General features: G+C 41.2%; 2 protein-coding genes across 4 annotated transcripts in view; one reads left to right on the forward strand and one right to left on the reverse strand.

Moving 5' to 3' along the window:
• Positions 1-11,037, reverse strand: part of KRCC1 (lysine rich coiled-coil 1) — a 39,274-nt gene extending 28,237 nt beyond the window's left edge. For 2 of the 3 annotated variants that reach the window (XM_074285676.1, XM_074285675.1), the window contains exon 1: positions 10,755-11,037. In XM_074285676.1, coding sequence (XP_074141777.1) covers positions 10,755-11,022 — 268 coding nt within the window. In that variant the 5' untranslated portion in view covers positions 11,023-11,037. The remainder of the gene's footprint in view (positions 1-10,754) is intronic. The other variant, XM_074285677.1, reaches the window with a different exon arrangement.
• Positions 11,038-11,293: 256 nt separating this feature from the next.
• SMYD1 (SET and MYND domain containing 1) overlaps positions 11,294-24,407 on the forward strand; it is a 45,515-nt gene continuing 32,401 nt past the window's right edge. The window contains exon 1 of the mRNA XM_074285684.1: positions 11,294-11,493. Within this exon, the coding sequence (XP_074141785.1) occupies positions 11,483-11,493 (11 nt within the window). The 5' untranslated portion in view covers positions 11,294-11,482. The remainder of the gene's footprint in view (positions 11,494-24,407) is intronic.

The raw sequence follows: 24,407 nt of genomic DNA on the forward strand, positions 1-24,407 counted from the left end.
TTCTGCAAAGAATAATGCACCAATAGGGAATCTCTTGATAGTGTGTTCTGACACATTTTTCAGTTTTAGAAGATGTTCAAAGGGAAAGGGATTAAGAAAATGTTAGCTGGTTTAAAAAAGAACCCAAAGAAGGACTCTGTAATGCACTGAGATGAAATAAAAATTAATACAGGCTCCTATCTATATTTTAACGAGTGGGTTTTTGAGAAGAAACTAGTGAAGTAGATTGTACTAAGATTCCTCTAATTTTTCAGATAAAAAGACTGATGTTCAGAGAATAGAAGAGAGATTATCCTGAGGTGACAAGTACTGGGGCTAGGACTTGGAGCCAGGTCTTCAACGGGCAGAGCTTTCCCCACAACACAAGCCTGGGGGAGACAGCATGTGGGGAGAGTTGGGAACCCTGTTGTGGGCAGGATTCTCTTCTGGACCCAGTTCAGGGTATCACCCCCAATGCAACACTTCCATAAAGGTATAAGAAAACTTTTTTCCCAAGACTACAGTATCAAATTCTATCTCTGTGTTCTGTTTGATGACATTTTCCTGATTCCTCATAAACTTGACAAAGAAGGCTAAGGCTAGAGATGCCAGAAAACACTTCAGAATCATAATCATATATTAGGCAGGTAAATGACTTACCTCCCAGGCCCTAATTAGTAATTTAGGGGCAAATGATACAATAAAAATCAAGAATTTCTAGAGTTTCTTTGGAAACTACTAAATTGTAATGAGATGCTCTACAACAGGGATCCTTTTTGGGTATATAATGGACCCTTTGACAGTCAGGGGAAACCCATGGTCCCTTTCCCAGAATAATGGTCTCAAATGAATAAAGATACATAGGACTACAAAAAAAAATCAAGATTTTTTTTTTCTCCCTAAAGTTCAGACTTCCTGATACCCATAAGCCCTTTGGAAGTCCATGCAGTTCAGTTGCATTAACCACTGTTCTAGAATTACTTTCTTTCTTTGCAACTTTTCCACTTCTGATAAGGAAATTACAGGTAATTTGGGGTCAAAGTAAAGTCACATAGAGAGATATAGATATAATCCAGTTGGCTACAAACATAGCCTCTGTAAAATTCAGCATAATGTACTTTACACAATCAACTGTGGAGAATGGATGTGAATACTTTGCTAACTAAAGAAAAACAGGAAAAGAAGTCAGAAACTGGCTGTTCTCTGTTATACCTCCTTGAGGACAGGGACTATTTTTTGCCTCTTTTTGAATCCCTAGCACAATGCCTGGTGGGACACGTGATAAATGTTTATTGAATTGATAAGTCTGAAATAAGAGTATGAAAGGGAAAATGATACAAGTATTATAAGTAAACTTATTTCACATTTTTGAGGCATATTCAAAATAAGGTATTGTTTTGCTTTTACTGAATACAAAGCCCCTGCACTGACTCAAAAGCATTTACTAGCACCATTCCATCCCAATTATGTTAAGAGGGATATTGGGATCCTCATGCACATATCACAGTTTGGGGAGTATTTTTATATAACCACTATGGCCCAAGGAGAGGCCCTATCAAGAAGGAAAGTATGCATCTGGTTATCTGAGGACCAGGCCAGCTTAGTTTGGTGAAGTTCATCACCAGTCCAGCTGCATGGTGTCACAGCTGTTTAAGTCAGCACTGGCTGAGGAAATCCTCAAGCCAATGAAATCATGAGTCTTTGAAAGTTCCTTAGTGGCAACACTGCACTGAGCCATCAGGTTTCCACAATGACCCTGTGAGATGAATAGTTCAGATACAGTTATCCCCGATACAGACAGAAAAAAAACTAGTCAGCCCCCTAGCACAGCTGACCCTTGACCACAGATTACATCACTTCTTCCAGTCACAAGGACAGAATTGTAGAGAGATGAGGGTACAGGTTGCTTCAGACAAAAGACGGGGACCTATGTTGGAACCTAAGTTTTAGGAGCACTAATGATGAAGGGGGCTGAGGCCTGAGAAAATTCTGAGAACTCCAGACATTCCTGGATCCTATGGGATTATAGATGCAGCTTTGGAAGGGGCCTTTGGGATCATGCAGTCCAGTCTCCATGTTTTGTCATGAGAAAACTAAGGCCCAGAGGGAGAAAGCTTGTAGTGATGGCTTAATTTGGACTGTGTGTACATCTAACAGTTCACAATACATCACTTTTGAAGTCTTAAATAAAGTCTCCCGGATCTGTCCTTGGTCCTGAGCCAGTCTACAGTTTATCAATCACTAACACCAAACCAGAGAAGGCATGTGTCAAGCGTGCTGAAGACAAAAGTTTTATACAAGAGTCACTGAGAGAGATTAAACTTTTTACACTTGGAACTTCTAGTAAGGAGCTACTTTTACCAATGCTGCATCTCTGCACGTGCTTCCTCAAGCAGGATGGGTGACTCACCTAGGTTTACCCGACTAGAACCTTGACCCCCTGTGTCTACTAACTCTGAGACCAGATTTCTTAACACACAGATACATGCCAGGCTCTATGCTTGGGTTCAAAATAATTATCTTCCCCACATCACAAGAACAAGATAAGAGCAGTGTGGGTAGACAAGAATACCTATGAAAAAGAACAGGGGCTTTTATAAATCTAAGTCAATAGTGTGGTAGGAAGTCTGCACTAAGAGATAGTGTCCAAAGGAGGGGGGGCAAGAAGGTCCCTGATCAAACCACGTATGTATTTCTGTCTTCAGTTCTGAGGGCAGGGAGAATGACACATTTTTTTTTTAAAATATGGAAACGCTACAGTGTCCAGAAGTTGGTGACAGAAATGGCCAAGGCCCTAGAAACTGGGTCTCAGGAGATCAGCAGAAGAGATTAGCTGGTTTGATTGGAGAAGAGTTACTAGGAGGCAGGACAGCTGTCTTTGAGATTTTGGGAAAGCTATCAGTCATGAAGAAGAGAGCTCATACATAATCTGTTGGTTTTAAGGAACAGAACAAAGAATGGTGGGGGGAAGTAGGAGGCAGAGTTAGATTTCTCATAAAGAAAATCTTAATTTACAGCTTTACAAATTATGCTTCAAAAGCAGAATGTAACACTGAGCTCTCTCAGTATGTAATGAAATTTCCCCTTCTGTTTAGTGATAACTACAATCAACATACCTTTCTTTGAAAATAAAGTTCAATTTAGGCATATAGGTTTTCTTTTTCTGTGAAATCTATTTTATAATAGAAACTGCCATTTGGTTTTTAGCCATCAGCTAGAAAACACAAACTGCCCAGAGTTAGAGCCAACCTTTCCCTAATGTTGCTACAGGGATTCATTTTTATTTGGTTTGGGCCTGAGAATTACTGGTATAAGGAATGTTCTCCACTAATGCAGATTGGGTCCTGCTCCCCAATGGGGTCTGGGGGAGAGGCCTGAGATAGTGAGAAGTTAAATTGCCCAGTCACCTGTCAGTACCGATTTCCATTTCTTCCTTAACAAATTCTATTAAACAATAGCAAATGATTTTAGACATCATAGCTTTTTTGTGTATGTGTGTGACAGATTTAATGATAAAGTCTGAGACAGGAAGAAATATAAAGACTTTATGCTTAGATAAATGCTGCTGGGATGATGAGAACTCATTTGATTCTTCCCAAGGAGAGCTGCTAGTGCTTCTGCAGCTGAAGACATTAAGACCACCAATGGAATTTTAATCACTTTTGCTTAGTGTCCATTTCTGTTGAAAGGGTATTCTGGTGGGAGGTTAGGTCTATTTGCTTATTTGATAAAAATGAATCTTTGGGGAAAAGGGTGGGAACATGAATAAAGAGTTGTCCATTCACTGGTATAAATGCAAATTCCCTCCACTGATGCAGACTTGTAAATAGGCAGAAAGTCTTAGTGGTTGAGGGCATTGAGAGGTAAAGGGATATGCCCTGGGGACACTGAGTGTGTGTTATGTGTGTGTCTGTGTGTGTGAGAAAGAGAAAGAGAGAGAAGGGGAGAGAGAAAAGTGAGGGAGAGAGAAAGGGAGGGCAGCGTGGGGGGAGGAAGGAAGGGAGAGAGGGAGAGAAAACCAATATTTGTTAAGAGTTCAAATCTGAATTCAGATCTTCCTGACTTTATGGCTGGCCCACTAGCCACTAGGCTAATCCAAATGAATCTAGCAATAAATTATCTAGGTAAATGTATTGGTTTAAAAAAACCCAAACTATGACAGTGACCAATCCCAGAGCAAACCTATATGTATGGTTCTAAGAGTCTTAGGACAACTTTAAGGGTGCTCAAAACTATCTATTTAGGGGAAAAATACTTGTGGCTATTACTTACATACTGAAGTAAGAGGTTGACTAATTGATCCTAACATATAGCACATTGGGAACAGTGTGAGATGTCTTGATGTATTAAAAGGGCTAAGTATTTTGTGAATAATTTATGTTGCAAGGGGGAAAAAGGGATGCTCTCATCAAAAGTGCTGGTTTCATATTTTAAACTCCTTAAATTTCTATACAACAAACACTTTTAAGGCTCTCTTATGTGCAAAGACCCTGGGGATAATCCCCCCAAAAACGGAAACACCAAATTTCAATTTGTTCTGAATCTTATACATGGAGTATAATGTTAAAAGGAATGAATTGCCACAGATGATTGCAAGGGAAAGTAGTATTTTGGGAAGCCACGACATTACTCTCAAATAACTATCCTCACAAAAATGGATGTTTTCATCTTGTCTAAACACGGAAAGAAAAGTTGATGTGTCCTTTTGCTACCTATAAAATCCTGGCAACCAGTGAGCAAAATCTGGCATCGAGCTGTGGAAAACCCAGAGTCCTGAGCCAGCCTCTTACTCTGTTGAAAATGACAATAGACAAAGAACTTTCTCTTTTCTATCATTGCAGGCCAATCTCATTAAAAGGAACAAAGGAACTTCTAGATGTGTTCAAATTTCTTTCTCACTCTGAAAATATATAAACATCCCTAGAAACATCCTCTTTCTCACTGTACACTAGATCCACTGGGGATCTAAAGAGCTTCAGATTCAATGATTCTTTCTATGTAGACAATTCTCAAATCAATCTCGTCCTAAACACTCTCCAGGCCTTCAGACTTGGATCACTTTCTACCTATTGGATGTCCTGGAGGAATCTTAAACTCGGCATACAAGCTCGTCACCATTCCCTCCTAAGCCACTCTTCTACCAAGTCTCCCTATTCCTGTCCAGGGCACCACTGCCCCCTCTCAGACTTGCTACCTCAGGACCATGCTCATTTTCTTTCTTGCATCTCATTTATCCCACAAACCCAACACTTTACCAAGTCCACTTTTCGTTCCCCTCTCATTTGTTCCACACCGCCCTGGTGCATGCCCTCATCACCTTATGCCTGGTTCTGAACAGCTTTGGGCTAGTTTTCCTGACTCCCTCAGGTCTTACCTTCTCCAGCTCATCCTTCAGCTGGCTGCCTCACTCCTTGCTCGGACCATGGCCCATTCCCCATTACTTCAGGATTGTACAGAAAATGGTCTTTGGCCCTCAATGCCACACAACTCGGGCCCATTCTATCCCCAGCTCCCTTATGCTTTATGCCCCTCCCTACACCCAGCGACTCCTCAGTGTTGCATTGACATGACCCTGAGCCTTTTCAACCACTGAACCCCATGCCTAGAATGTTCACCCTCCTCGCCTTGGCTTCCTCCTAAGTTCAGCTTCAATCTCCCAGGGGCAGGTGGCCCTTCCCAGTCCAGAACATCCTCTCAGTGATTACCTCCCACTTTACACTGTAAATATCTTGCATATACATAGTTGTACAGTAGATTGTAAACTCCTGAAGGGTAGGGGCTGTTTAGACTTTTCTTTATGTCTGGTTGTCTTTAAATCATTTAGCACAATGCCTAGTACCCAGTTTCTTAATACTTGATGAACTACAAAACCTATTATAAAACCTACCTTTGTACATCTTAAGTGTAGTCTATAGGCTAGATCTCCTATGAAAAACAAATCAAAAGCACATCTTAAAGAATCATCCTATGTGAAGAAAACCATTCCATAATAGAGCTAATATTATTGATAACATATTTGAATTTGTAGGTATTGAAATTCCAGTTTTTACAACTTAGGCAAAGTTCCTTTGGCATTTTCAGAGTACTTTGGGGTTTGCAAAGTGCTTTACAAAAATTCTTTCATTTGATTCACACTTGGAAGGGAGATGCTATTGTCCTCATGTCACAGAAGAGGAAACTGAGTCTGACAGAGATTAAGTGACATGCCCAGAGTCCTACGCCAGTATGTGACTGAGGTAGGATTTGAATTCAGTCTTTCTGACTCCATCTATCGAGCTACTGCCTACATAGTAAACACTTAATACTCAATTCTGTCAATTTTTATACAATGATATCTGTAATAAAAGCATAGGATTTCAATCTAACAAGTTATTCTTTTTCATAAAAGAATTATATAGTATAATAAAAATTTTCTATTCTCATCTTACCTAGTCCAGCACAGCCCTGAGTGTGATCTCCGTGATAGCATGGATTGTCTTGGTTTTTTTTTTTTTTTTTTTTTTTCTATTTGTATCCCCAGGTCTTAGCACAATCCTTGGAACACAGTGCTTAGTAAATGCATTTTCAGTCATTCATTCATTACTTGTAAATATGATTCTCACTAGCTAATTAAAAACAAAAAAAAATTCCTTGTGTTGAATTATTAATTTCTAAGTTTACTATAAGGAGAATGTTATTATGAAATGTTTTTTCCCCCTTATACTAGAAATTAACTTGAATCTGATAACATTGTATCAAAATCTACATATCCCTGTCTCATTAGAGAAATGCTACAATAGAAATTTGTTGTTGAAATAATTAAGTTAGGAATTTTCCTCTCAATGAGGAGTGTCTTACATTTCTTTTTCTGTTAAGTGGGTAAACACAAAAGATGATTCATATACTTGAGGCAAAAGAGCCTCAAGGGGGTGAAAAACATATTGTTTAATAACATTTAAAAAATTTGGCCCACGGGAATACCAGTATCTCAGAAAAACAGATATGATGACTCTTGCCAAGAACCCTTGGAATGCTTCACTTCATGTATCTCCATTTTGCTTTCCTTCTATGTTTGTCTTTTCCCCACAGACATTCTAAGCTCTTTGTAGAGTTCTTGCTACTCTGACCTTCAATCATCTCTCTCAGGACACCAACAAGATCCTGATCAGCCCATTATAGCTAAAACAGAATGAAGCTGAGGCTTAGGATTTGAAAATGGAAGTTAAGATGCCTTTGCAAGCCACTTTTGTCATAATAATCTGATCAGGATCTTGAAAGGCAGGAAGAAGGTATGAATGGTTCCAGGAATGTACTAGCTAAAGGGAAAAAAAAAAAAAAAAAAAAAAAAAAGGTTCTTTTCCCTTGTTCTTGCTTATCCCCTATCCAGGAACTTAGAACTACAGTATTATGTAACTCCCAGTAAGGGAACAATTCAATATCTCTGATGACTTGAAAATCCTAGGGAGGGAGTTGCTTCAAGTACAATATTCCCAAGAGTGACCAGGATCATCAGCTAATTGTTAAGAGGCAAATTTTGAACTTTTGACTCCAAGTTTAGAAATTCTACCCATAAAAGCCAAGCTGCCCTCCTTATAAATGCTTAAGATTTTTAGAAATATCTAAATTTAAAATGTGAATGCTTCAAAATACTTGTCAAGTCAGCTTTGGTACAAGATTAATCAACTGACAGACAAATCTATGACCAAAGGCTCATTTCTATGGCTAACAGAAGAATTGCATTTGATTTAATATTCCAAATATGATAGAACCAAAGGTAGTTTTTCATTATTCATTGAATATCACCACCAGGTTCATGTTACTAGCCAGGGTTTCCCATGTATTGTGCTTTGGTGTTAACTGTAGCTTTGGTGTAACTGTTAACATGTAAGGAGTTGCCACATGAAGAATACAAGTAACTAATGATGGAATCACAGAATTTTAGAACCACGGGAACCTGCGCATCCCAGAGGAGGAGATATGACTTGCCCATGGTCACAGCAGAGCCAGAATTAGATAATGGGGGGGTGGGGTGGGGATCCTGCCTCCTAAAGCCCAGTGCTTCCACTCAACCATGCCGTGATGAAATGATTTGTACTACAGGGAGAGTGTACCTAGCACTTCGGTTTGCTAGGGCCTGAATATACAAAGGACTGCTCATGCTAATCAAATCAGTTGTTCTTTCTAAGACTCTTAGCAGAGCAGCCAGCTGTCTGTCTTTATAGGACACTGAGAAGGGCAAGTCTGTGCACAGGTGTAGTGTTACACAGGCCACTACAACTAAAAACAGGTCAAGCTTCCATTCTGGGTGCAGGAGGGAGCAGTAAAATGCCTATGTGGTTTCCATTTCTGAGTATGAAAAACAATCACATAGAGTGGTAACAGTCTAATTCTTTACAGGGAGTTTTTAATTTTAGATTTATAGAATGCTATCCTATTATATAAAATACTAATCTTACATCTCTAGAGACTGACATAAGAAAAACTGTTACCTTGCTCACTGTAAAAATAATTTCAGGGATTTTTAAAAAACATCATTATTATGTTATGTATAATAGCACACAAAAGTAATTTAAAGTGAAATGGGAAGCTTATAGTGTGCTCCAGTGATAAAAAGAAAATTACTTTACTCCTCTCCCCTGCAAAGTTTTTTTTTTTTTTTTAATAGTATTTAAATGTTTACTTTCCCTCATGAGGGGATGGATGTCTTCTTTTGAATGGTCATTTTTAAAACCATGGGTAAAAAACAAACAAAAAAAAAACATTTAAAGTTTCAATGCACTCCTTATACAGCAAGTATAAATTTGAAAAAACTCATGTAAATGTTTTCCTGAAGCCCACCAGAATGGAATTCATGCAAGAAAAGGCAAAAAAGGAAACCTTATGGGCCTTGATGTGGTAGAAGGTTGGGTTCCTTTAGGAAGGCAGTCTGAAGTATTCCACAAGTGGGATTCTCAGGAGAAAAAATTGTTAGTAAAGTAGGTCAGGACTACAGAGCCTAAGAAGTGTGGAAAAGATTAGGGGGGTGGAGCTTAGGACACATTTTACCCCAGCTTGTGTTCGTATTTCCTGTGCCTAAATATCTGCTGAAGTGCCACAGAGAAGGGGAAAGTCATGCCCTAGCTGTGCAATGTACGGGCCCAGGGCTCAGAACAGAGGCCCTGTCCAGTGCCTGCTCAGGCCCTTCCATCCCTAAGTGCAGGCCCCATGTGGTGGAACCACACACTCTCCCGATGAACACTCGGTACCATCCACCTCCTACCCTCCATGGCTGGACTTCTCCCCAACAGCTCCCTTCCCTGAGAAGCAGGCTGGCACCCAGCACTGTACTCAGGACTCAGGAAGCCCTGGGTTCAACTTCCGTGTCAAATGTTCGATAGCCGTGGGACCCGAGGGCAAGTCACTCTAAGCTGTCGGCTTCAAGTCTCCCATCTTAGACAATCACCTAGCATTTCTACTTGCAGTTTAGGCTGGAAAGGCCCTCAGAGGTCAGTGAGTGCCAGCCCCTCATCTTATAGAGAAAGCTTCTGAGTCATCCATGCTTCCATGGGCTCTAAGTGGTTTTTCTTTCTTTCATTGGTATTTAATATTATTTTTAGCAAGCCACAGGGAGGAGGCTGGTTCCCATCCTTGTGGAAAGAATTCACCAAACCCGTGTGGTCTCAGCTTCCTCCTCTGTAAAGCAAACGGCTGGACTGAATGGCCTCCAAGGACACTTCCCAGAGATCCCCATCTTAGTGCTCTCTAATCCCATTTTTAATTAGATACAAGAAAACTGGAGGCCTCAGGGCCTCGGGGATCTGTCCTTGGTCCTGTGCTGCTCAGCTAATGCGAATGCCAGTCTTCTGCCAGGTAACTTTAAAGAGTTCCATCTATCTATAGCATTGGGGTAGTGACTTGCGCAGGGTCCCACGGCCACATGCCAGAGACAGGACTGGAACCCAGGCCTTCCTGGACATTAAGCCAAGAAGAGAAGGAAGAACTGGACTCTGGGCCCTGATTCCATGGGTTTGGGGGACTCCCAGTGAGGAAGCGCCTCCTCCAGGGCATGTTTTCTGCAACTACTGGTCTGAGAGTGGAGCCGATGACTGGGGAAGGAGCTCATTTATACACACATATATTATATATGTCTCTATATAATATAAATGTCTATAATATGTACGGATGTATATGTATGGATGTATTTTCACTTTACTTCTCCCCTTCCAAGCCTCGGACATGCCTTCCTTTCCCCATCTCTTCTCTCCTACCTCTTCTTCCTGGGTCCCCCTCCTCTGTCCTGATCCTTCTCTCCTAACTTTTCCATGGCCCCCTTTCCTCAGGACACTTTTCTGCTTCCCCTGCTTGGGCCCCTCCTTTTCTGCTCCCCTTTCCCAGGATCCCCTTCTTTCTTTCTGCTCCTCTCTCCCTGGGCTCTCCCTTCCTTTCTGCCCCTTGCTACCCTTTTCCCACGTTGCCCTTCTTTCTTTCTGCCCCTTCTCTAGGGAGTCTCCCCCTCTTTCTGCCCCTCCTCTACTTCCCTTTCCCTGGGCTCCCCCTCTTCCTTTCTGCCCCTTCTCTGCTCCCTCTCTGACCTTCCCTTCTTTCTGTCCCTTCTCTAGGGAGTCTCCCCCTCTTTCTGCTCCCCTCTTTCTCTCTGCTCTCCTCCCGCTCGGGGCCCCCTCCTCCTGCGCTCCCCACTCCTCTCGGCCCCTCCCCCGCTGCTGGGCGGGGCTGGTCACATGGGGCGTCCCCTCCCCCCGCAGGAGGGATGGGGGCGCCCCCGGCCCGCGGCGCCCCCTCCCGGGGCGGGCACTCACCTTCTCGGAGGCCGGGGCGGGGGTCTACATTACAACTACTGTCCCCCCTCCCCGCCGCCGCCGCCGCCGTAGTGGAGCCGCCGCCGGCGGGGGCTCGGCAGGAGGGGGCGGCCCTGGGGCCCACGCCCGCTCCCACCGCCGCCGCCGCCGCCGCCGCCGCGCACGACGAGGACGAGCCCGGGGGCAAAGCCTCCCCCGGCGGCGGCGGTGGCGACGGCGGAGGCGGCAGCGGCGGCGAGGAGGTGACAGCGCTCGGCGCCGACGCCATGTCAGCGGGGCGGCCCAGCACGCCTGCGCAGAAGGCGCCCTCGCCGCGCGTGGCCGGCCCCGCCCATCCGGCCCCGGCCCCGCCCACCATCTCCCTCTCCGGCCCTCCTCCTCCCCGACTCAACCTCGTTCTCAAGGACCCCGCCCTAGCACGGAGACTACTGGCTTCCTACGCTCTGCGTCACAATGGGTGACGCCTAGGCCAGACTCGGGAGCCCCGCCTCCCCACTGTAGCGCGTGCGCCTGCTGCTAACTGCTGGCGGGTCTCGTGCTGGGGGGCGGGGTAGGATGGAGGGGAGGCTCAGTGGGTGTTCGAATCCCGCCTCCGCCTCTCTGGGTGGGCCGGGCTCCAGTTCCTTAACGAGACCTCCGGGCCCTCTTCTGGTTGGGTCGAGAATTCCGGGGCCCCTTCTAGAGACAAGCTACGAGTCCGCCCCTCCAGTAACTGGCGGCAAGTATTCATGAGGACCAGGTACTGACTGCAGGGGGCTGGCTGGGGCCAGGGGGGAAGAGTCTACCCATCCCTTTGAAAGCCAGGAAGACCTGGGGGGAAAAAAAGCCCGGAAGCCCTTGGGTTTGTGTCCTGTTAGCTGGTGGACCGGACAGGACTGGGTAGGACCGGGCAGGACCCGGCAGGACTCGGCAGGACCCGGCAGGACTCGGCAGGACCCGGCAGGACAGGGTAGGACCCAGCAGGACCCGGCAAGACCGGGCTGGACCGGGCAGGATCGGCTGGACCTGGTCTCTCTCAGACTGACCTTCCCCCATTTGAATGAAGTCATCAGCACCGTTGCTATCCCAATAGAATTATTAGCAATTACATTATTATTATTAATATGAATAATTAACAACACTGAAAATATACCGCAAATAGCGGCCAGTAATCGATAAAGAATTCAAAATTATTTTTGTGCAATAGCTATAGTGTCTTCCTGACCCGTTTTAGGGCCTGAGCATTCTGGGGCACTTGTGCTAGGTATTGGTCACGCAAAACAAGGCACAAAGTTGGATGGGTTTGGAAGTCCGATGGAAGAGAGCTGATCAGTACCTGACTGTTATTTATTACTTGCATGTCCTTATGCAGGCAAGTCGGTGCTCAAGCATTTATAAACATTTACTAGGTGGGGGCTAAATTCTGGCTGAACATTCAAATAGAAGCCGAAAGGAAGACGATCCCTTCCCCCAAAGCTTATACTCTAACCGGCCTCATTTCCACCGCCCATCGGAGGGGAATGGCCTAGTTGAACTTTAAAATTCGCATTCCCGTACAGAATGAGATTTTCAAAAGTGGGGTCGGCTCTCCCCAGCAGGCTGGGCTCGAGGCGGGCTCTTGAAGGCAAAGCTCTCCAGAAAATGCTGGTAGAAAGCCTCGTGGAGCTTTACGCCCGCTTGGGCTGGCTAGTTGGGCAGTCGTGACGTCATTTATCCTGTAGCGGGGAAAGTGGGCGGTCCTGGTGCCCCCTGGCGGCCATGTCCACCTCGGATGCCGATTGATGAGCGATTTTGTGGATCCGGGTTCCCTTCTGAGTAAAAGGACGTCACTGGACTAGGCGCCTCCTGGGTTCCCTTTAGCTCTATGTGGTCCTATAAGACTCATGGGATATGTGACTTCCAGGAAAGTCATTGACCTTGTCCCAGGCTGTTGTTCAGTATGTCTAACTCTTCATAACCCTGTTTGGGGCTTTTCTGGCAAAGGTACTAGAGCGCTTTATTATTTCCTTTTCCAGGATATTTACTGATGAGGAAACTGAGGCACACAGGGTAAAGTGAAACTAATCAGGGTCACACAGCTAGTAAATATCCAAGTCAGGCTTGAATCCCCAAAACCCAGTTTTTCTGACTTCAGGACTGGCAGTCTATCCACTCTACCACTTAGCTGCCTTTTAGAAGTTATGTTTATCTTTCTCATTAAGTTACAAGTTATTAAGTTACAAGTTAAGTTACAAATTGCCCTAGTGGAGATAAATTTCACTCCGGGAGTTCCCTACATGGATGAAGTCATGGACTAGAGAGAAAAAAAGCACCTCCAGACTCCCATGCACATTCCTTCACTGACCAAACAACAAATAAAGTATTTAATAGAGATATAAAGGTAAACAAGGAAAAACTATTGGGCAGTGCAACTGTTCCCTTACATATTTACCCCTCTGTCTCTGCCCACAGAATTCCTCCCAGACTTCTCTGCTACTTTTTAGCTTTTTTACAAGACCCTCGTTTCATTCAGAATCTTTTCTTTATGAAGGCACTGCCTTCACCCACAAGGCAGTCTTCTGACCTACTAGTCAATGTAACTGGATATGCCTTATTACACTCCTACCAGGGATTCATTCTTTTGGATTAAGGAATGCTAAAATACAAAGTCTATAAAAGCTATAATGAAATTATACATATATTATAATTTAGCATAGATCATAATAGTGGAGAAACAAAACAAATAGAATCTTGGGGCTTATTAACAGACAAAAAAATTTGGTCATCAAGTGGATTCTAAGTGATTTGGTGTTCTAGAAGAGGAAATTAAGACCATCTCCTTAATTAGGCAAGAAAACTGTTTAAATTAATAAGAATGCTAATTTTTAAAATTAGCAATTTTACTGGTGGTGGGTATGCTGTATAATAGGAGGTGCTCAGTGGATAGCAAACCAAATCTAGAAATAGAAATAAAATGGCAACTGACTCTTGTATCTTTACCAAAAAAAAAAACCAATGGACAGTATGAACCACGAGATAATGAAGAATTGGCTATGACTGAAAAAGAACAATATGCTGCAAAAGAACTAAACAAGATGGAGAGTGAACTTCCTGTTCTTGGTTTAAAATTTATTTGCATGCTAACCAGAAGTACTATGGGAAGATGAGGGAAGGGCTCCTTTTAATTTCTACAGCTCCTTAGATGATTTTGTTTGAGTCCTTCACATGGCTTTGGATGATGTAGACCATTGAGGATTTAAGGGGAGTGGCAGATAGATGGTGCAATGGACAGAGCACCAGTCCTAGAATCAGGAAGATATGAATTCAAATCCAGCCTCAGACCATTTATACTTAGTAGATGGACAAGTCACTTCACCCCAATTGCCTTGCAAAAAAAAAATAATAATAGGAATTAAAGGAAATTTTGTTAATAAAAAAGATTTTATTAATGTCATTGTTTTTACATCAACTATATTTCCCTTTGTATCCCACTACTCTCCCTATAAGAGAGTTATTTATCTCTTATACTAATCTTTAAAAGAAAAAAACAAAAATGATATTATCTTCCCCTGTCAAGAAATCCAACCAGCTATATTGGATAGAATCACTTCCTATCCTGTTTGTACAGAGTGTGAGGAAGGAGTTCCTTCTCAGCCTCCATTGTGGATTGGGGGATGCCCCAACCTTTGGGTATCTTTATAAACAACCTTTTGAGATATTGATTAGCTCCATCTGGCTCCTTGAATCCTTCTATCTTTGATTTCCCAGCACTTCCTCTGCTCCTTGATCCCTCTCCTCTGAATTCCTGCCTTTCCTTCCCTGAGGAACCCCAAAGCTATATTTCTCCTATAAAAGATCTGCTTATGATAAAGATCTTTGCAAAGTTGTTTTTAGGACTAAGCCTACTATGAAGTACTCTCTCTTCCTGCCCTCTAATGGCTCCATTTTTCTTATTCCACTTTACACTGGTTAGTCTGTTAAGCTTGTCTATGGATTTAACCTGCCAAAAATGGCAGACCCAGGCCTCTTGGAGTGTTTCCTTTCCACTGAGTAATTGTGAGTTCCACTGAAGAACTTGTCTTTCATATGCTCTTACACTCTATTTCATATTTACCATTCCTGATTTCTATTGTATCTCTTTGTCTATAACCTATCCCCCCCCCCCCCCCAAATAAACCTTGCTTTTGGCAAAGAGAATGGCTGTTGTGAATTTATCACATGTTTATTTCTAACTAGCTATTGCTACCCCTATCAAAAAATGGAAATAGAAATAAAATCAGGAAAACCCATTTATATTGAGCAAAAAAAGACATTCTATGCGATGTAGAATGCCCCGAGACCCTCCCAGTTCTCTGCTGAGGGGATGAGAAAGAAAATCATCTTTTATCTCCTTTTTTTTGGAGCTAAGTATAATCTCTGTATTTTTACAACATTTATTTTTGGCTGTTTTGTCGTGCTTGTTTCCATTTACATTGTTATACCCTCTGTGTATATTGCTTTCTGGGCTCTGTTTACTTCATTTGCTCTCAGTTCAATGATCTTCATAATCATTTTACAGAACAATAAAATCCCATCACTTTATTGTATCACCATTTTTTTCTGCTATTCCACAACTGATCAGTATTTACTTCATTTCCAGCTCTTGATGACCATAAAAAGCAGTGTTCATAGTATAGAATCCAGTTATGAACACCATCCTATCATGTGGGCTGAGCAGCTCCCCTATATTAGCTTTCCCATGTTCCTGTAATCATGGCTCCCAGAATGCAGAGTAAGTAGGACACTTTATTTACTACTTACCCATGCCATAGTTAATATAGCCACACACTTAAGTGATTAGTAATTTAGTGATCACAGATTTAGTGATCCAGGAACCCTTGCATTTCAAGTAGTTACAAGGTTGAGGACGATGACCTCATGCTTATGCTGAGTTGGTCTAGAATTAACTGACCCACAAGTAACCAGTCAAACTTTCTTGATTTGCCACCAGGTGGCATTCTATTGGTAGTAAATGCCTCAGGGCCACCAGTCCTAGGGTTCCTGGAGTTGAAGACATGGGAGATTTTTTCACAAAGATATATATCTCTCTTATAAGTGAAATGCTTACAATGGAAAGAGCCTTAGATAGTAGGAATCAGGTAACCTGGGTGCCAGTAAATCAATGAGTCAATCAAGAAGCATTATTTATAAATGCCCACTTTGTGCTTGGTACTGAGCATACACCCCTCCACACACAATCCCTGCCCTCAGGGACCTTCCATTCCAGTGGGAGAGCCAACATGTGCGTACAAAAGTGCATATGAAATAATGCTAGGCAATATTGGGGGAAGGGGACTAACATCTTGGAGGAAATTGGGAGATTTTGGTTTTAAGGAAAAAAGATGAAAGATTCTCAAAAGTGGAAATGAGGAGCAAGTTGTGGATGAGAAGCAGAGATGGTGTGGTGGCCAAGAAGACATGGGCTGAATTCCCTCCCTCAATAGTTATTAGTCCTAAGACTGGGGGAATTTTACTCTCTCTCAGCCTCAGTTCTCTTATCTGTAAAGTACAGAGTTGTTTTTTGTGACCCCAAGATTCCGTCTAGCTCTAAACCTATGAAACTAAATGTGTCTTCTGGACATGCTCTAGCTTGCTAGAGCAAAGGTATGAAGAGGAGAGATGAGAATGATGTGTATGTGAAAAGGTAAGGTGGTCAGTCTGGACTGAATTGTAGAGTCCACATAGGGGAAAAAGAAGGAATAAATATTTGTTACCTACTCTTGTGCTAAATACTTTATGAATATCTCATTTGATCTTTACACATCACTAAGAGGTAAGTACTATTATCATTCCTATTTTATAGATGAGAAATGAGAGGTCTTAATTGCTAAAACTCCCCCAGGTTTCTTACATATAACAACTATAGAAAAAAAGCAAAACTAAATTCTGGAAAAATTGGGGAAAAATAAGAGGGATGCAAGAAAAGTATGAAAAAATTAACAGCTTGGTAAAAGAGGTACAAACTAAATTCTGAAGAAAATAACTTCTTATAAATTAGAATTGATGGGGCAGCTAGGTGGGACAGTGGACAGAGCACCATCCCTGAAGTCAGAAGGACCTGAGTTCAAATGTGACCTCAGACACTTAACACTTCCTACCTGTGTGACCCTGGACAAGTCACTTAACCCCAATTGCCTCAGGGGAAAAATTAGAATTGATCAGATAGAAGCAAATGACAATAAGAACAATAAAAACCAAAAAGCTGAAACAATAGAAGAAAATGTGAAATATCACATAGAAACAAAAACAACAGTTTTGGAAAATAGAATGAGGAGCGATATGGAAAAAAGAACTTGGACATCATATTTCAAGAAATTATAAAGGAAAACTGCTAAGATATGTCAGAACCAGAGGGCAAAGTAGAAATGGAGAGAATCACTTTTAAGCCTTCTATAGGAAATCCCAAAACGAAAATTCCCAGGAATATAGCTAAAACCCAGAACTGCTAGGATGAGGAGAAAATCCTGAAAGTGGCCAGAAAGAAGAATCACAGTTAGGATCACACAACATTTAGTGGCTACCATATTAGAAAAGCAGAGGGCTTAGACTATGATATATATTTTGGAAAGCAAAGGAGCTAGGATTATAACGAAGAATGATCTACTCAGTAAAACTGAGTATACTCCTCCAGGTGAATGAAATACTTTCAAGTATTCCTGATTAAAAGATCAGAATGGAATAGAAAACTGGAAAGAAGTTTCATGGTAGGAAAAAGCATATAGACAAGGCAACAGGAATCTAAGCATCCCTAAGACAGGAAAATCTCTTCCTAAGTCTAGTGCCTGCCTTCTGGTGATTATTTCCTATTTATTCTGTTTATAGCTTGTTGGCATGTTGTCTCCATTAGATTACAAGCTCCTAAAAGCCAAGGACTGGAACACAGTCCTTCATAAATACTTCATAAACACTTCATAAATACATAGAACAGCTAGGTGATAGCAGAGTGCAGAAACTACTGGGCTTGCCATCAGAAAGATTAATCTTCCTGTGTTCAAATACAACCTCAAATACTTGTTAGTTTAATCCTGTTTGCCTCAGTTTTTTCATTTATAAAATAAGCTGAAAAAGGAACTACTATTATAGTACTTTTGCTAAAAAAAAAAAACACCCCAAACCCAAATGGAGTCACAAAGTCAGGACTGAAAAAAAATGACTCAAAAACTATAATAAATACTTATTGACTGACTGACTGATGTGAGGTTGAGGTGGTTCCATTTGTGAGAAATTATTCATTTGGATCCCTGCTCTCTTCCAATCAGCATTAATCAGCTTTATATGATTCCGAAGGGAGAGTGATTATAAGTTCTGAATATTAGGTCCCAGATCTGTGAGCTGCAAATTCACTTGCTAAATCATGGCAAGCTAAATAGAAGATCTCCCCCCTTGTTTTTCCTTTTTATGGTGATCAAGCACCAGCATGGCAGAGGTGACTCTATTACATGGAAGGTCCCCAAAATTACTTTAGTACCTCCAGACTATTCTGTCTTGTCCAACATGAGCAGTCAGTGGAAATTCCTGCCTTGAGGACCCCCACCTCGGCTACATACCATTTTTTGGCTAATGCATTGTTTGGCTTATGAAGCAAAGTCCATCAACCAATGGGATTCTGTATTTCGTGTTCAAGTATTAAATCTGGTATTCAGCCTTATAAGAATAAAGCATCTTAGACCATGAGAAAGGTCCGGGCTTCACTTTATTAGCGGGGATTGTGGATCCTTTAATAAAGTGTCATAGGCTTAGAGCTCTGTCTCAGTTGTTTTTCTTACAGATTGGGCAATTATAATCTCCACACAATCTGATCTAACCTGACAATCATTTGTTAGGTGCTTACTACATGGAAGATGGCATGCTGGGAACTAAGTAAAGAAAGAAAAGAATGAGAAAACAACTCTTGTCATCAAGCAGCTTATAATTTTGGGGTAAATCAGAGGGAACAGAGATTAAATAGTGTTCCAAGTACAATGAGATCAGTGAATGATGTAAAATATGTAAAATAATGTTTTTTTCCTGTTAGCAACAGTCTTCTAAAGAAGGAATCATAGAATCTCAGAGTTGGAAGGAACCTTAGAAGTCAGGTGGTCCAACACCTGCCTGAAGGAGTGTTAACTTTCAGTTCTGGAAGGCATGAATCCTGAAATGAGACCTGGGATCTATCAACTCCAAGGCAAGATGCCAGAATGCTTTAGTGGGCGCCAAGGCAAACAGGGCTTGGATGCTGATTTGCCACAAAGTTTAGAAATTGCCTATGAGGATATTAGGTTCTCATGGATGTCCTGTGTGAAGGGGAAATACAGATCTAGATCCTCAGACAAGAAGTGATTTGACTTAATTTGGGTTTGAATTCTTGGATCAGAATGATTCTGTGGTTCTCTCCAGCTCTAAGATGAATTTCAGTGGGGTTCCTATCATCTTGGGAATACCTTGACTCAGACCTAAAGGGGAGGTCCATAAAGCCTTTGTGCTGTTCCTGTTTTCAACTGGAGTTGTCAAGCAGCAAACATTATGTGACCATTGCTTGGCCCTTTCCGAAGCCATTCTGACTCTCAGGTAGATGATCATCTTACAGGTGAAGGATCAGATGTATAAGGAGAACTCTGATAAGAATGATTAAGAGCATGCAATACCAGCAGTGATTAAGAGAGACAATCTATTCCCTTTTCCTTTATATAGATGGAAATCCTTGATGTCCTGGAAGATAACCTCTTCTTGCCATATAACCCAGAAAATTTCCATCAGCTTTTGTAAGAGCTTTCCCCTTGTAAATCTTAATGGGAATAGAACCAGCCCCAGGCTTTTTGCCACTTGAGAGGCTCCTAAAAGCATTGAACACCCCTCCTTCAGCTGGAGTTTGGCTTCAACCTGAGGTATAAGGTCATTGGCTCCAACACTGGTTGCTAATGGTCTGTTAAGAAAACTCTGGAAGCGTTCAATCCATTTCTTCAGTCCTTAGCACCCCATCTTTTGACTCCATCAGCACTGAGTAGTTGAGGTGCCTCATATGTCTTTGGCTCATAGCCATCAGATCATTTTAAAAAATTAAAAAATGAAATGAAATAAAACCAAAAACTGCTTTTGTGCGAAGGAAGGTGATACTTTGGGCAAGTATATCTTTAATTTATAAGCTCTTATGAGTGCCTTATCCATGGAACACTGTACCTTGTTAACCAAGAGGCAAACAGCCAGAATCAGATCATCAGATCGGGCCTTATTTGCCTTTATGGAAGAAAGGGTGGGGTAGTAGAATGGAATAGACTTCTTACATTTATAACTATTTCTTACATTTGTAACTATTAGGCATTGCTGAGATGGCCGATTGTCAGAGTTCTCTCTTGGGGGCTGAGGAGAGGAATCAAAGATCATGTGAGATTGGTTTGGAGCAGGAATTTTCCTTCCACTGACTTCTCCCTTCTATTCCTCCCAAGTCCTCTAATATTGCTCTTATCCTGCCTCTCCCCTCTCCTTTTCTGCATAAGGGTTACTGAGGAATATTGCTCCAGAAATTTGACAAGTGAAATTGAAGATAATAGACTTTTGGGTTATTTATTTTTCTAGAAGCAAAACCTTTAAAGTTCTTTGTTCATTACAAGATTTATCGGATTATTGCTAAAGTCAAAGAAACCTCTATTGGCCTATTCTGTCCCTAAGTGATTTCCAAAATAGTAAACCAGAGTGGAAGAGTACTGATTTGTATATTTTATAATATAAAACTACCCCAGAGCTGGTGGTCTCCCCTCCTTCATTTTGATCATAGTTTAAGACATATCTGCAAGACAATGGAGAACAAGCTTTAATTTTCAAAATTTACAGAAATACTATTGAAGCCTCAGAAAACAATTGAGGAAACATGAAAGGTTGGTTTGAAATCTCCATCTGAAAGCATGGAGCAGGGTGAGAAGAAAGAGATAGCAGATTACTTTCTCAGTTTCTCTATTAGGAGCAGTCTTCTTCCTCTAGAGGACTTGCCATGGACTTGTTTTACTTGAATGCATGACCTGTGACACTTAACCATCCCTCTCCCTGGGCCTCAGTTTCCTGATCTCTGTAAAACAAAGAGGCTGTACTAGATGACCCTTAAGGTCCTTGCCAATTCTAAATTGTTGGCCCTCATCCCTCCCTCCTGTTCAATTGGAAGCAAATTACTTCAACTCTGTATTTCTGTTTTCTGACTTGAAAAATAAGGAGATTGAGCTTAGGTGATCTCTAAGGTACTTTAAGATGTAGCTCAGGAAGTCTTTGAACTTTAAAATCTAGTTTCCTTTTTAATCTAGTATATTTAATTTTATTCACTAAACCTGTATTGCCTAGAAAGGGTCCATGGGCATCACTAGGAATTGTTTTATGCCTAGTAGACACTAGTCCATAGTGTCTGGCACACAGTAGGTGCTGGCCAAATTTTTGGGTTGATATGACAAGAAAATGTGAGGAATTCCTCTCATATCTGTGATCATCTCATGTTAGTATTCGTTTAATATTTTTCTCAATTATAAAACCATTTGTATTACTCTAAAGTCATTGGTTCTCAGTGTTTTTCCCATAGCCACCTAGTACATCTATATTTCAAAGACATGTACCTATATATAGCCCAACAGTCCCTTTTGTATTCTCCACAGAACTAAAAAGTCTTCAAAAAGTATGTACTTTTTTCAGTAGTATTTTATCTTTCCAAATACTTGTAAAGATAGTTTTCAACATTAATTTTTATTAAACTTTGTGTACCAAAATTTTCTCCCTCCTTCCCTTCCCTTTCCTCTCCCAAAGACAGCAAGCAATCTGATAGGTTAAATATGTGCAGTTCTTTTAAACATATTTCCTTATTTGTCATGTTGTGCCAGAAAAATCAGACCAAAAAGGAAAAAATCACAAGAAAAAAAGCAAACAAAAAAGTGAAAACACTGCTTTCATCCATATTCAGTCCCCATAGTTCTCCATCCCAAGTCTATTGGAATCAAGACATGTGATTTATTTTTCCTTTTTAAAAAATAGCTTTTTATTTTTCCAAATACAAAGATAGTTTTCAACATTCACCTTTGTTGAATCTTGTGTTTCAAACTTTTGTCCCTTCCTTTCCCTCTTCCTCCCTCCCTTTAGACAGCAAACAATCCTATATAGATTATACATGTGCAATTCTTCTAAACATATTTCCATATTTGTTATTCTGCACAAGAAAAATCAGATCAAAAGGAGAAAAAATGAAAAAGAAAAAACAAAACAAAAAGGTGAAAATACTAAAGACGTGCTTTTAAAACTAGTTATTCTGAGTTGTGTGTTCTGAGCCATTAAAACAGAGATGAAGACCAGGAAACCTAGCAAACAATTTCTGCACTGACTGTCTGGCACCAGGCTGACTTCCAGCCTCCAGGTTATCCCAGATTGACATTATCAGGCATTATCAGTCATGAAGAGGGAAGCCTGCTATTATATTGCTATTTTTAACCTGAGGCCCACTAACTGGGAGCAAGATCATGCCCCTGCTTTATATGCGCCTCCCTTGACCCCAGTGTATTTTTAAAAGAGTACTCACTGAGAGGCTGTCTTGGAAAGAGAACCAGATTGGAAGTCAGAAGACTCGGGTTTGAGGTCTGCCTTGGCCATTGAGCCACTGTGTGACTGTGAGTAGTGGCTAGTCTCTGCTGTGCCCCTGTTGCTCAGGGTACTGGGAGGGCCAAAGGAGATAGTATATACAAAGCTCTTTGTAACCATGGATATCGGCTTATGAATAGTCCTGCTTCACGATGGCATTGTGGTGGCAGAGTGGATAGAGCCCTGGACTTGGAATCAAGACAACCTGAATAAAAATCCTGTCTCAGACACTTAGAACCCTATGTTTACCTCAGTTTCCTCAATTTCCTCAATAAACTGAAAAACATAATAGCACATTCCTCCCAAGGTTGTTAGGAGCTTAAAGTGAGATATTTGTGGAGAACTTTGCACTGTATCTGATGTAGAGTGGATGCTTAATACTTGTTCAATCTAAGATCTAAGTCAAAAGAATAGAAGATAGAAGAGGATGAAAAAAGTTATAGACAGCTTGATAGGAGACGGAACTTAAATAGATCTACCAAATAATTTTTGGAAAACAACAAAGACATGCAAAATGGATCAGATTTGTTAGCATTTTTATATCTGTTTACATACCACTGCTGACAGTAGAATCAACCAATTATTTGGCATGTCCTGGTACCAAAGTACTGCAGATACCCCAGGAAATAGAGATAACACAAGAATATAAAGGAAAAGGAGCTGCATCTAATCAAAAGCACATAGAAGAAATCTGTCCTAGGAATGTTACAATAGGAAAGACATTCAAAGATTGATTTAAAAAAATTTCTCAAAGATGGGAAGAGCATAAAAAAATTCTAGCTATTACTGTCACCAAGGTGTAGTTACATCATTTGCTCCTGACTCCTGTTCCCATTTTTCTGATCTTTATAAAATCATTGTGAGAACAATTCATACACATAGGAAGGATGTTCTTGACAAAAACAGGAGAAGGAAACATTAGAGACTTGGAGACATTTTCACAGCCACACAATTGTCTGAAAGGTATAGAGAATTCAAGGTTCTATTTTACCTATTGCTTTTTTTTTTCCAGTCGGATAACATGATTTCATCTGTGTGGGGAGGTATCAGGGAGGACCACCTGCTGACATAACTCAATCTATTACTATTCCCCTATTCAGGTAAACCATTCCAAATAGCAAAATAAATAATCCATTAGGTTGACAAGAATTGACAGACTTTAGAGTGTTATATAATAAAATAGGTGACCACCTGAATGTTTATTTTCCTAGATTGTCAAACAGCTTAAAGATTTGAGTATATGACTTCACTACCATCAAATCAATAATTTTCTAATTGTTTTTTCTGCTTAAGTTTTGCCAGACTGGGTCTGACTTAGGCTAGTCTTCTGGTAGTCCCATATTGGAATACAGAAAAACTGTTATTAATTTAGCAATTAACAAAGAAATTTCCTTAATCAAGCAGGAGAAGGTTATTCAATAAGGATAGGTATTCAGGATACTCCAAGTTTATTTAGTTGAATGAAGTTCCCCTGCCTCTGAGCTGCTCATGGTGGTCCACTGGTCTTCAGTGTCCCAAACTACCTGAATCTTAAGGACCGTTTCAATACCTTTTAAGGCAAAAATAGTCTAACTCTGATAAAAGTGGGAATGGGAGGGTTGGGGTGGGATGCAATACATCCTTCACTCAGTTGCCATATCTATCCATGTCAACTTCTATTTAGTAAACTCCAGTAGCTCCAGAATCAAATATGAAACACTCTGTTGTCATTCCAAGTTTTCACAACCTGGTCTCTTCCTCCTTCCCAGTCTTCTTACATATTCCTCCCCCCTCCCCATTTTACAATCTGGTGGTTTTTGCTGCTTCTCAAATATGTAACTCTATTGATGTTCTTCCAGGTTCCTTCCAGATGTAATAGATGATTTTATAATCAAGTCCCTTAAGCCACTCTTGCTCAAGGCAGGACAATGAGGACTTTGAGATATCACAACTGGGGACTAAAAATGCAAAAATCAGATGAATTTCTGATATGCAAGGATATTCCATTTTGCTTTTAGAATAAACCCCCTTTAATTCAATAAGCGGGGAGACAATGAGATGTCAGGCAGAGGGTCAGCAGTATGGTACTATGGAAAA

Source organism: Sminthopsis crassicaudata, chromosome 2 (assembly GCF_048593235.1).
Source record: "Sminthopsis crassicaudata isolate SCR6 chromosome 2, ASM4859323v1, whole genome shotgun sequence".
Taxonomy (NCBI): Eukaryota; Metazoa; Chordata; class Mammalia; order Dasyuromorphia; family Dasyuridae; genus Sminthopsis; species Sminthopsis crassicaudata.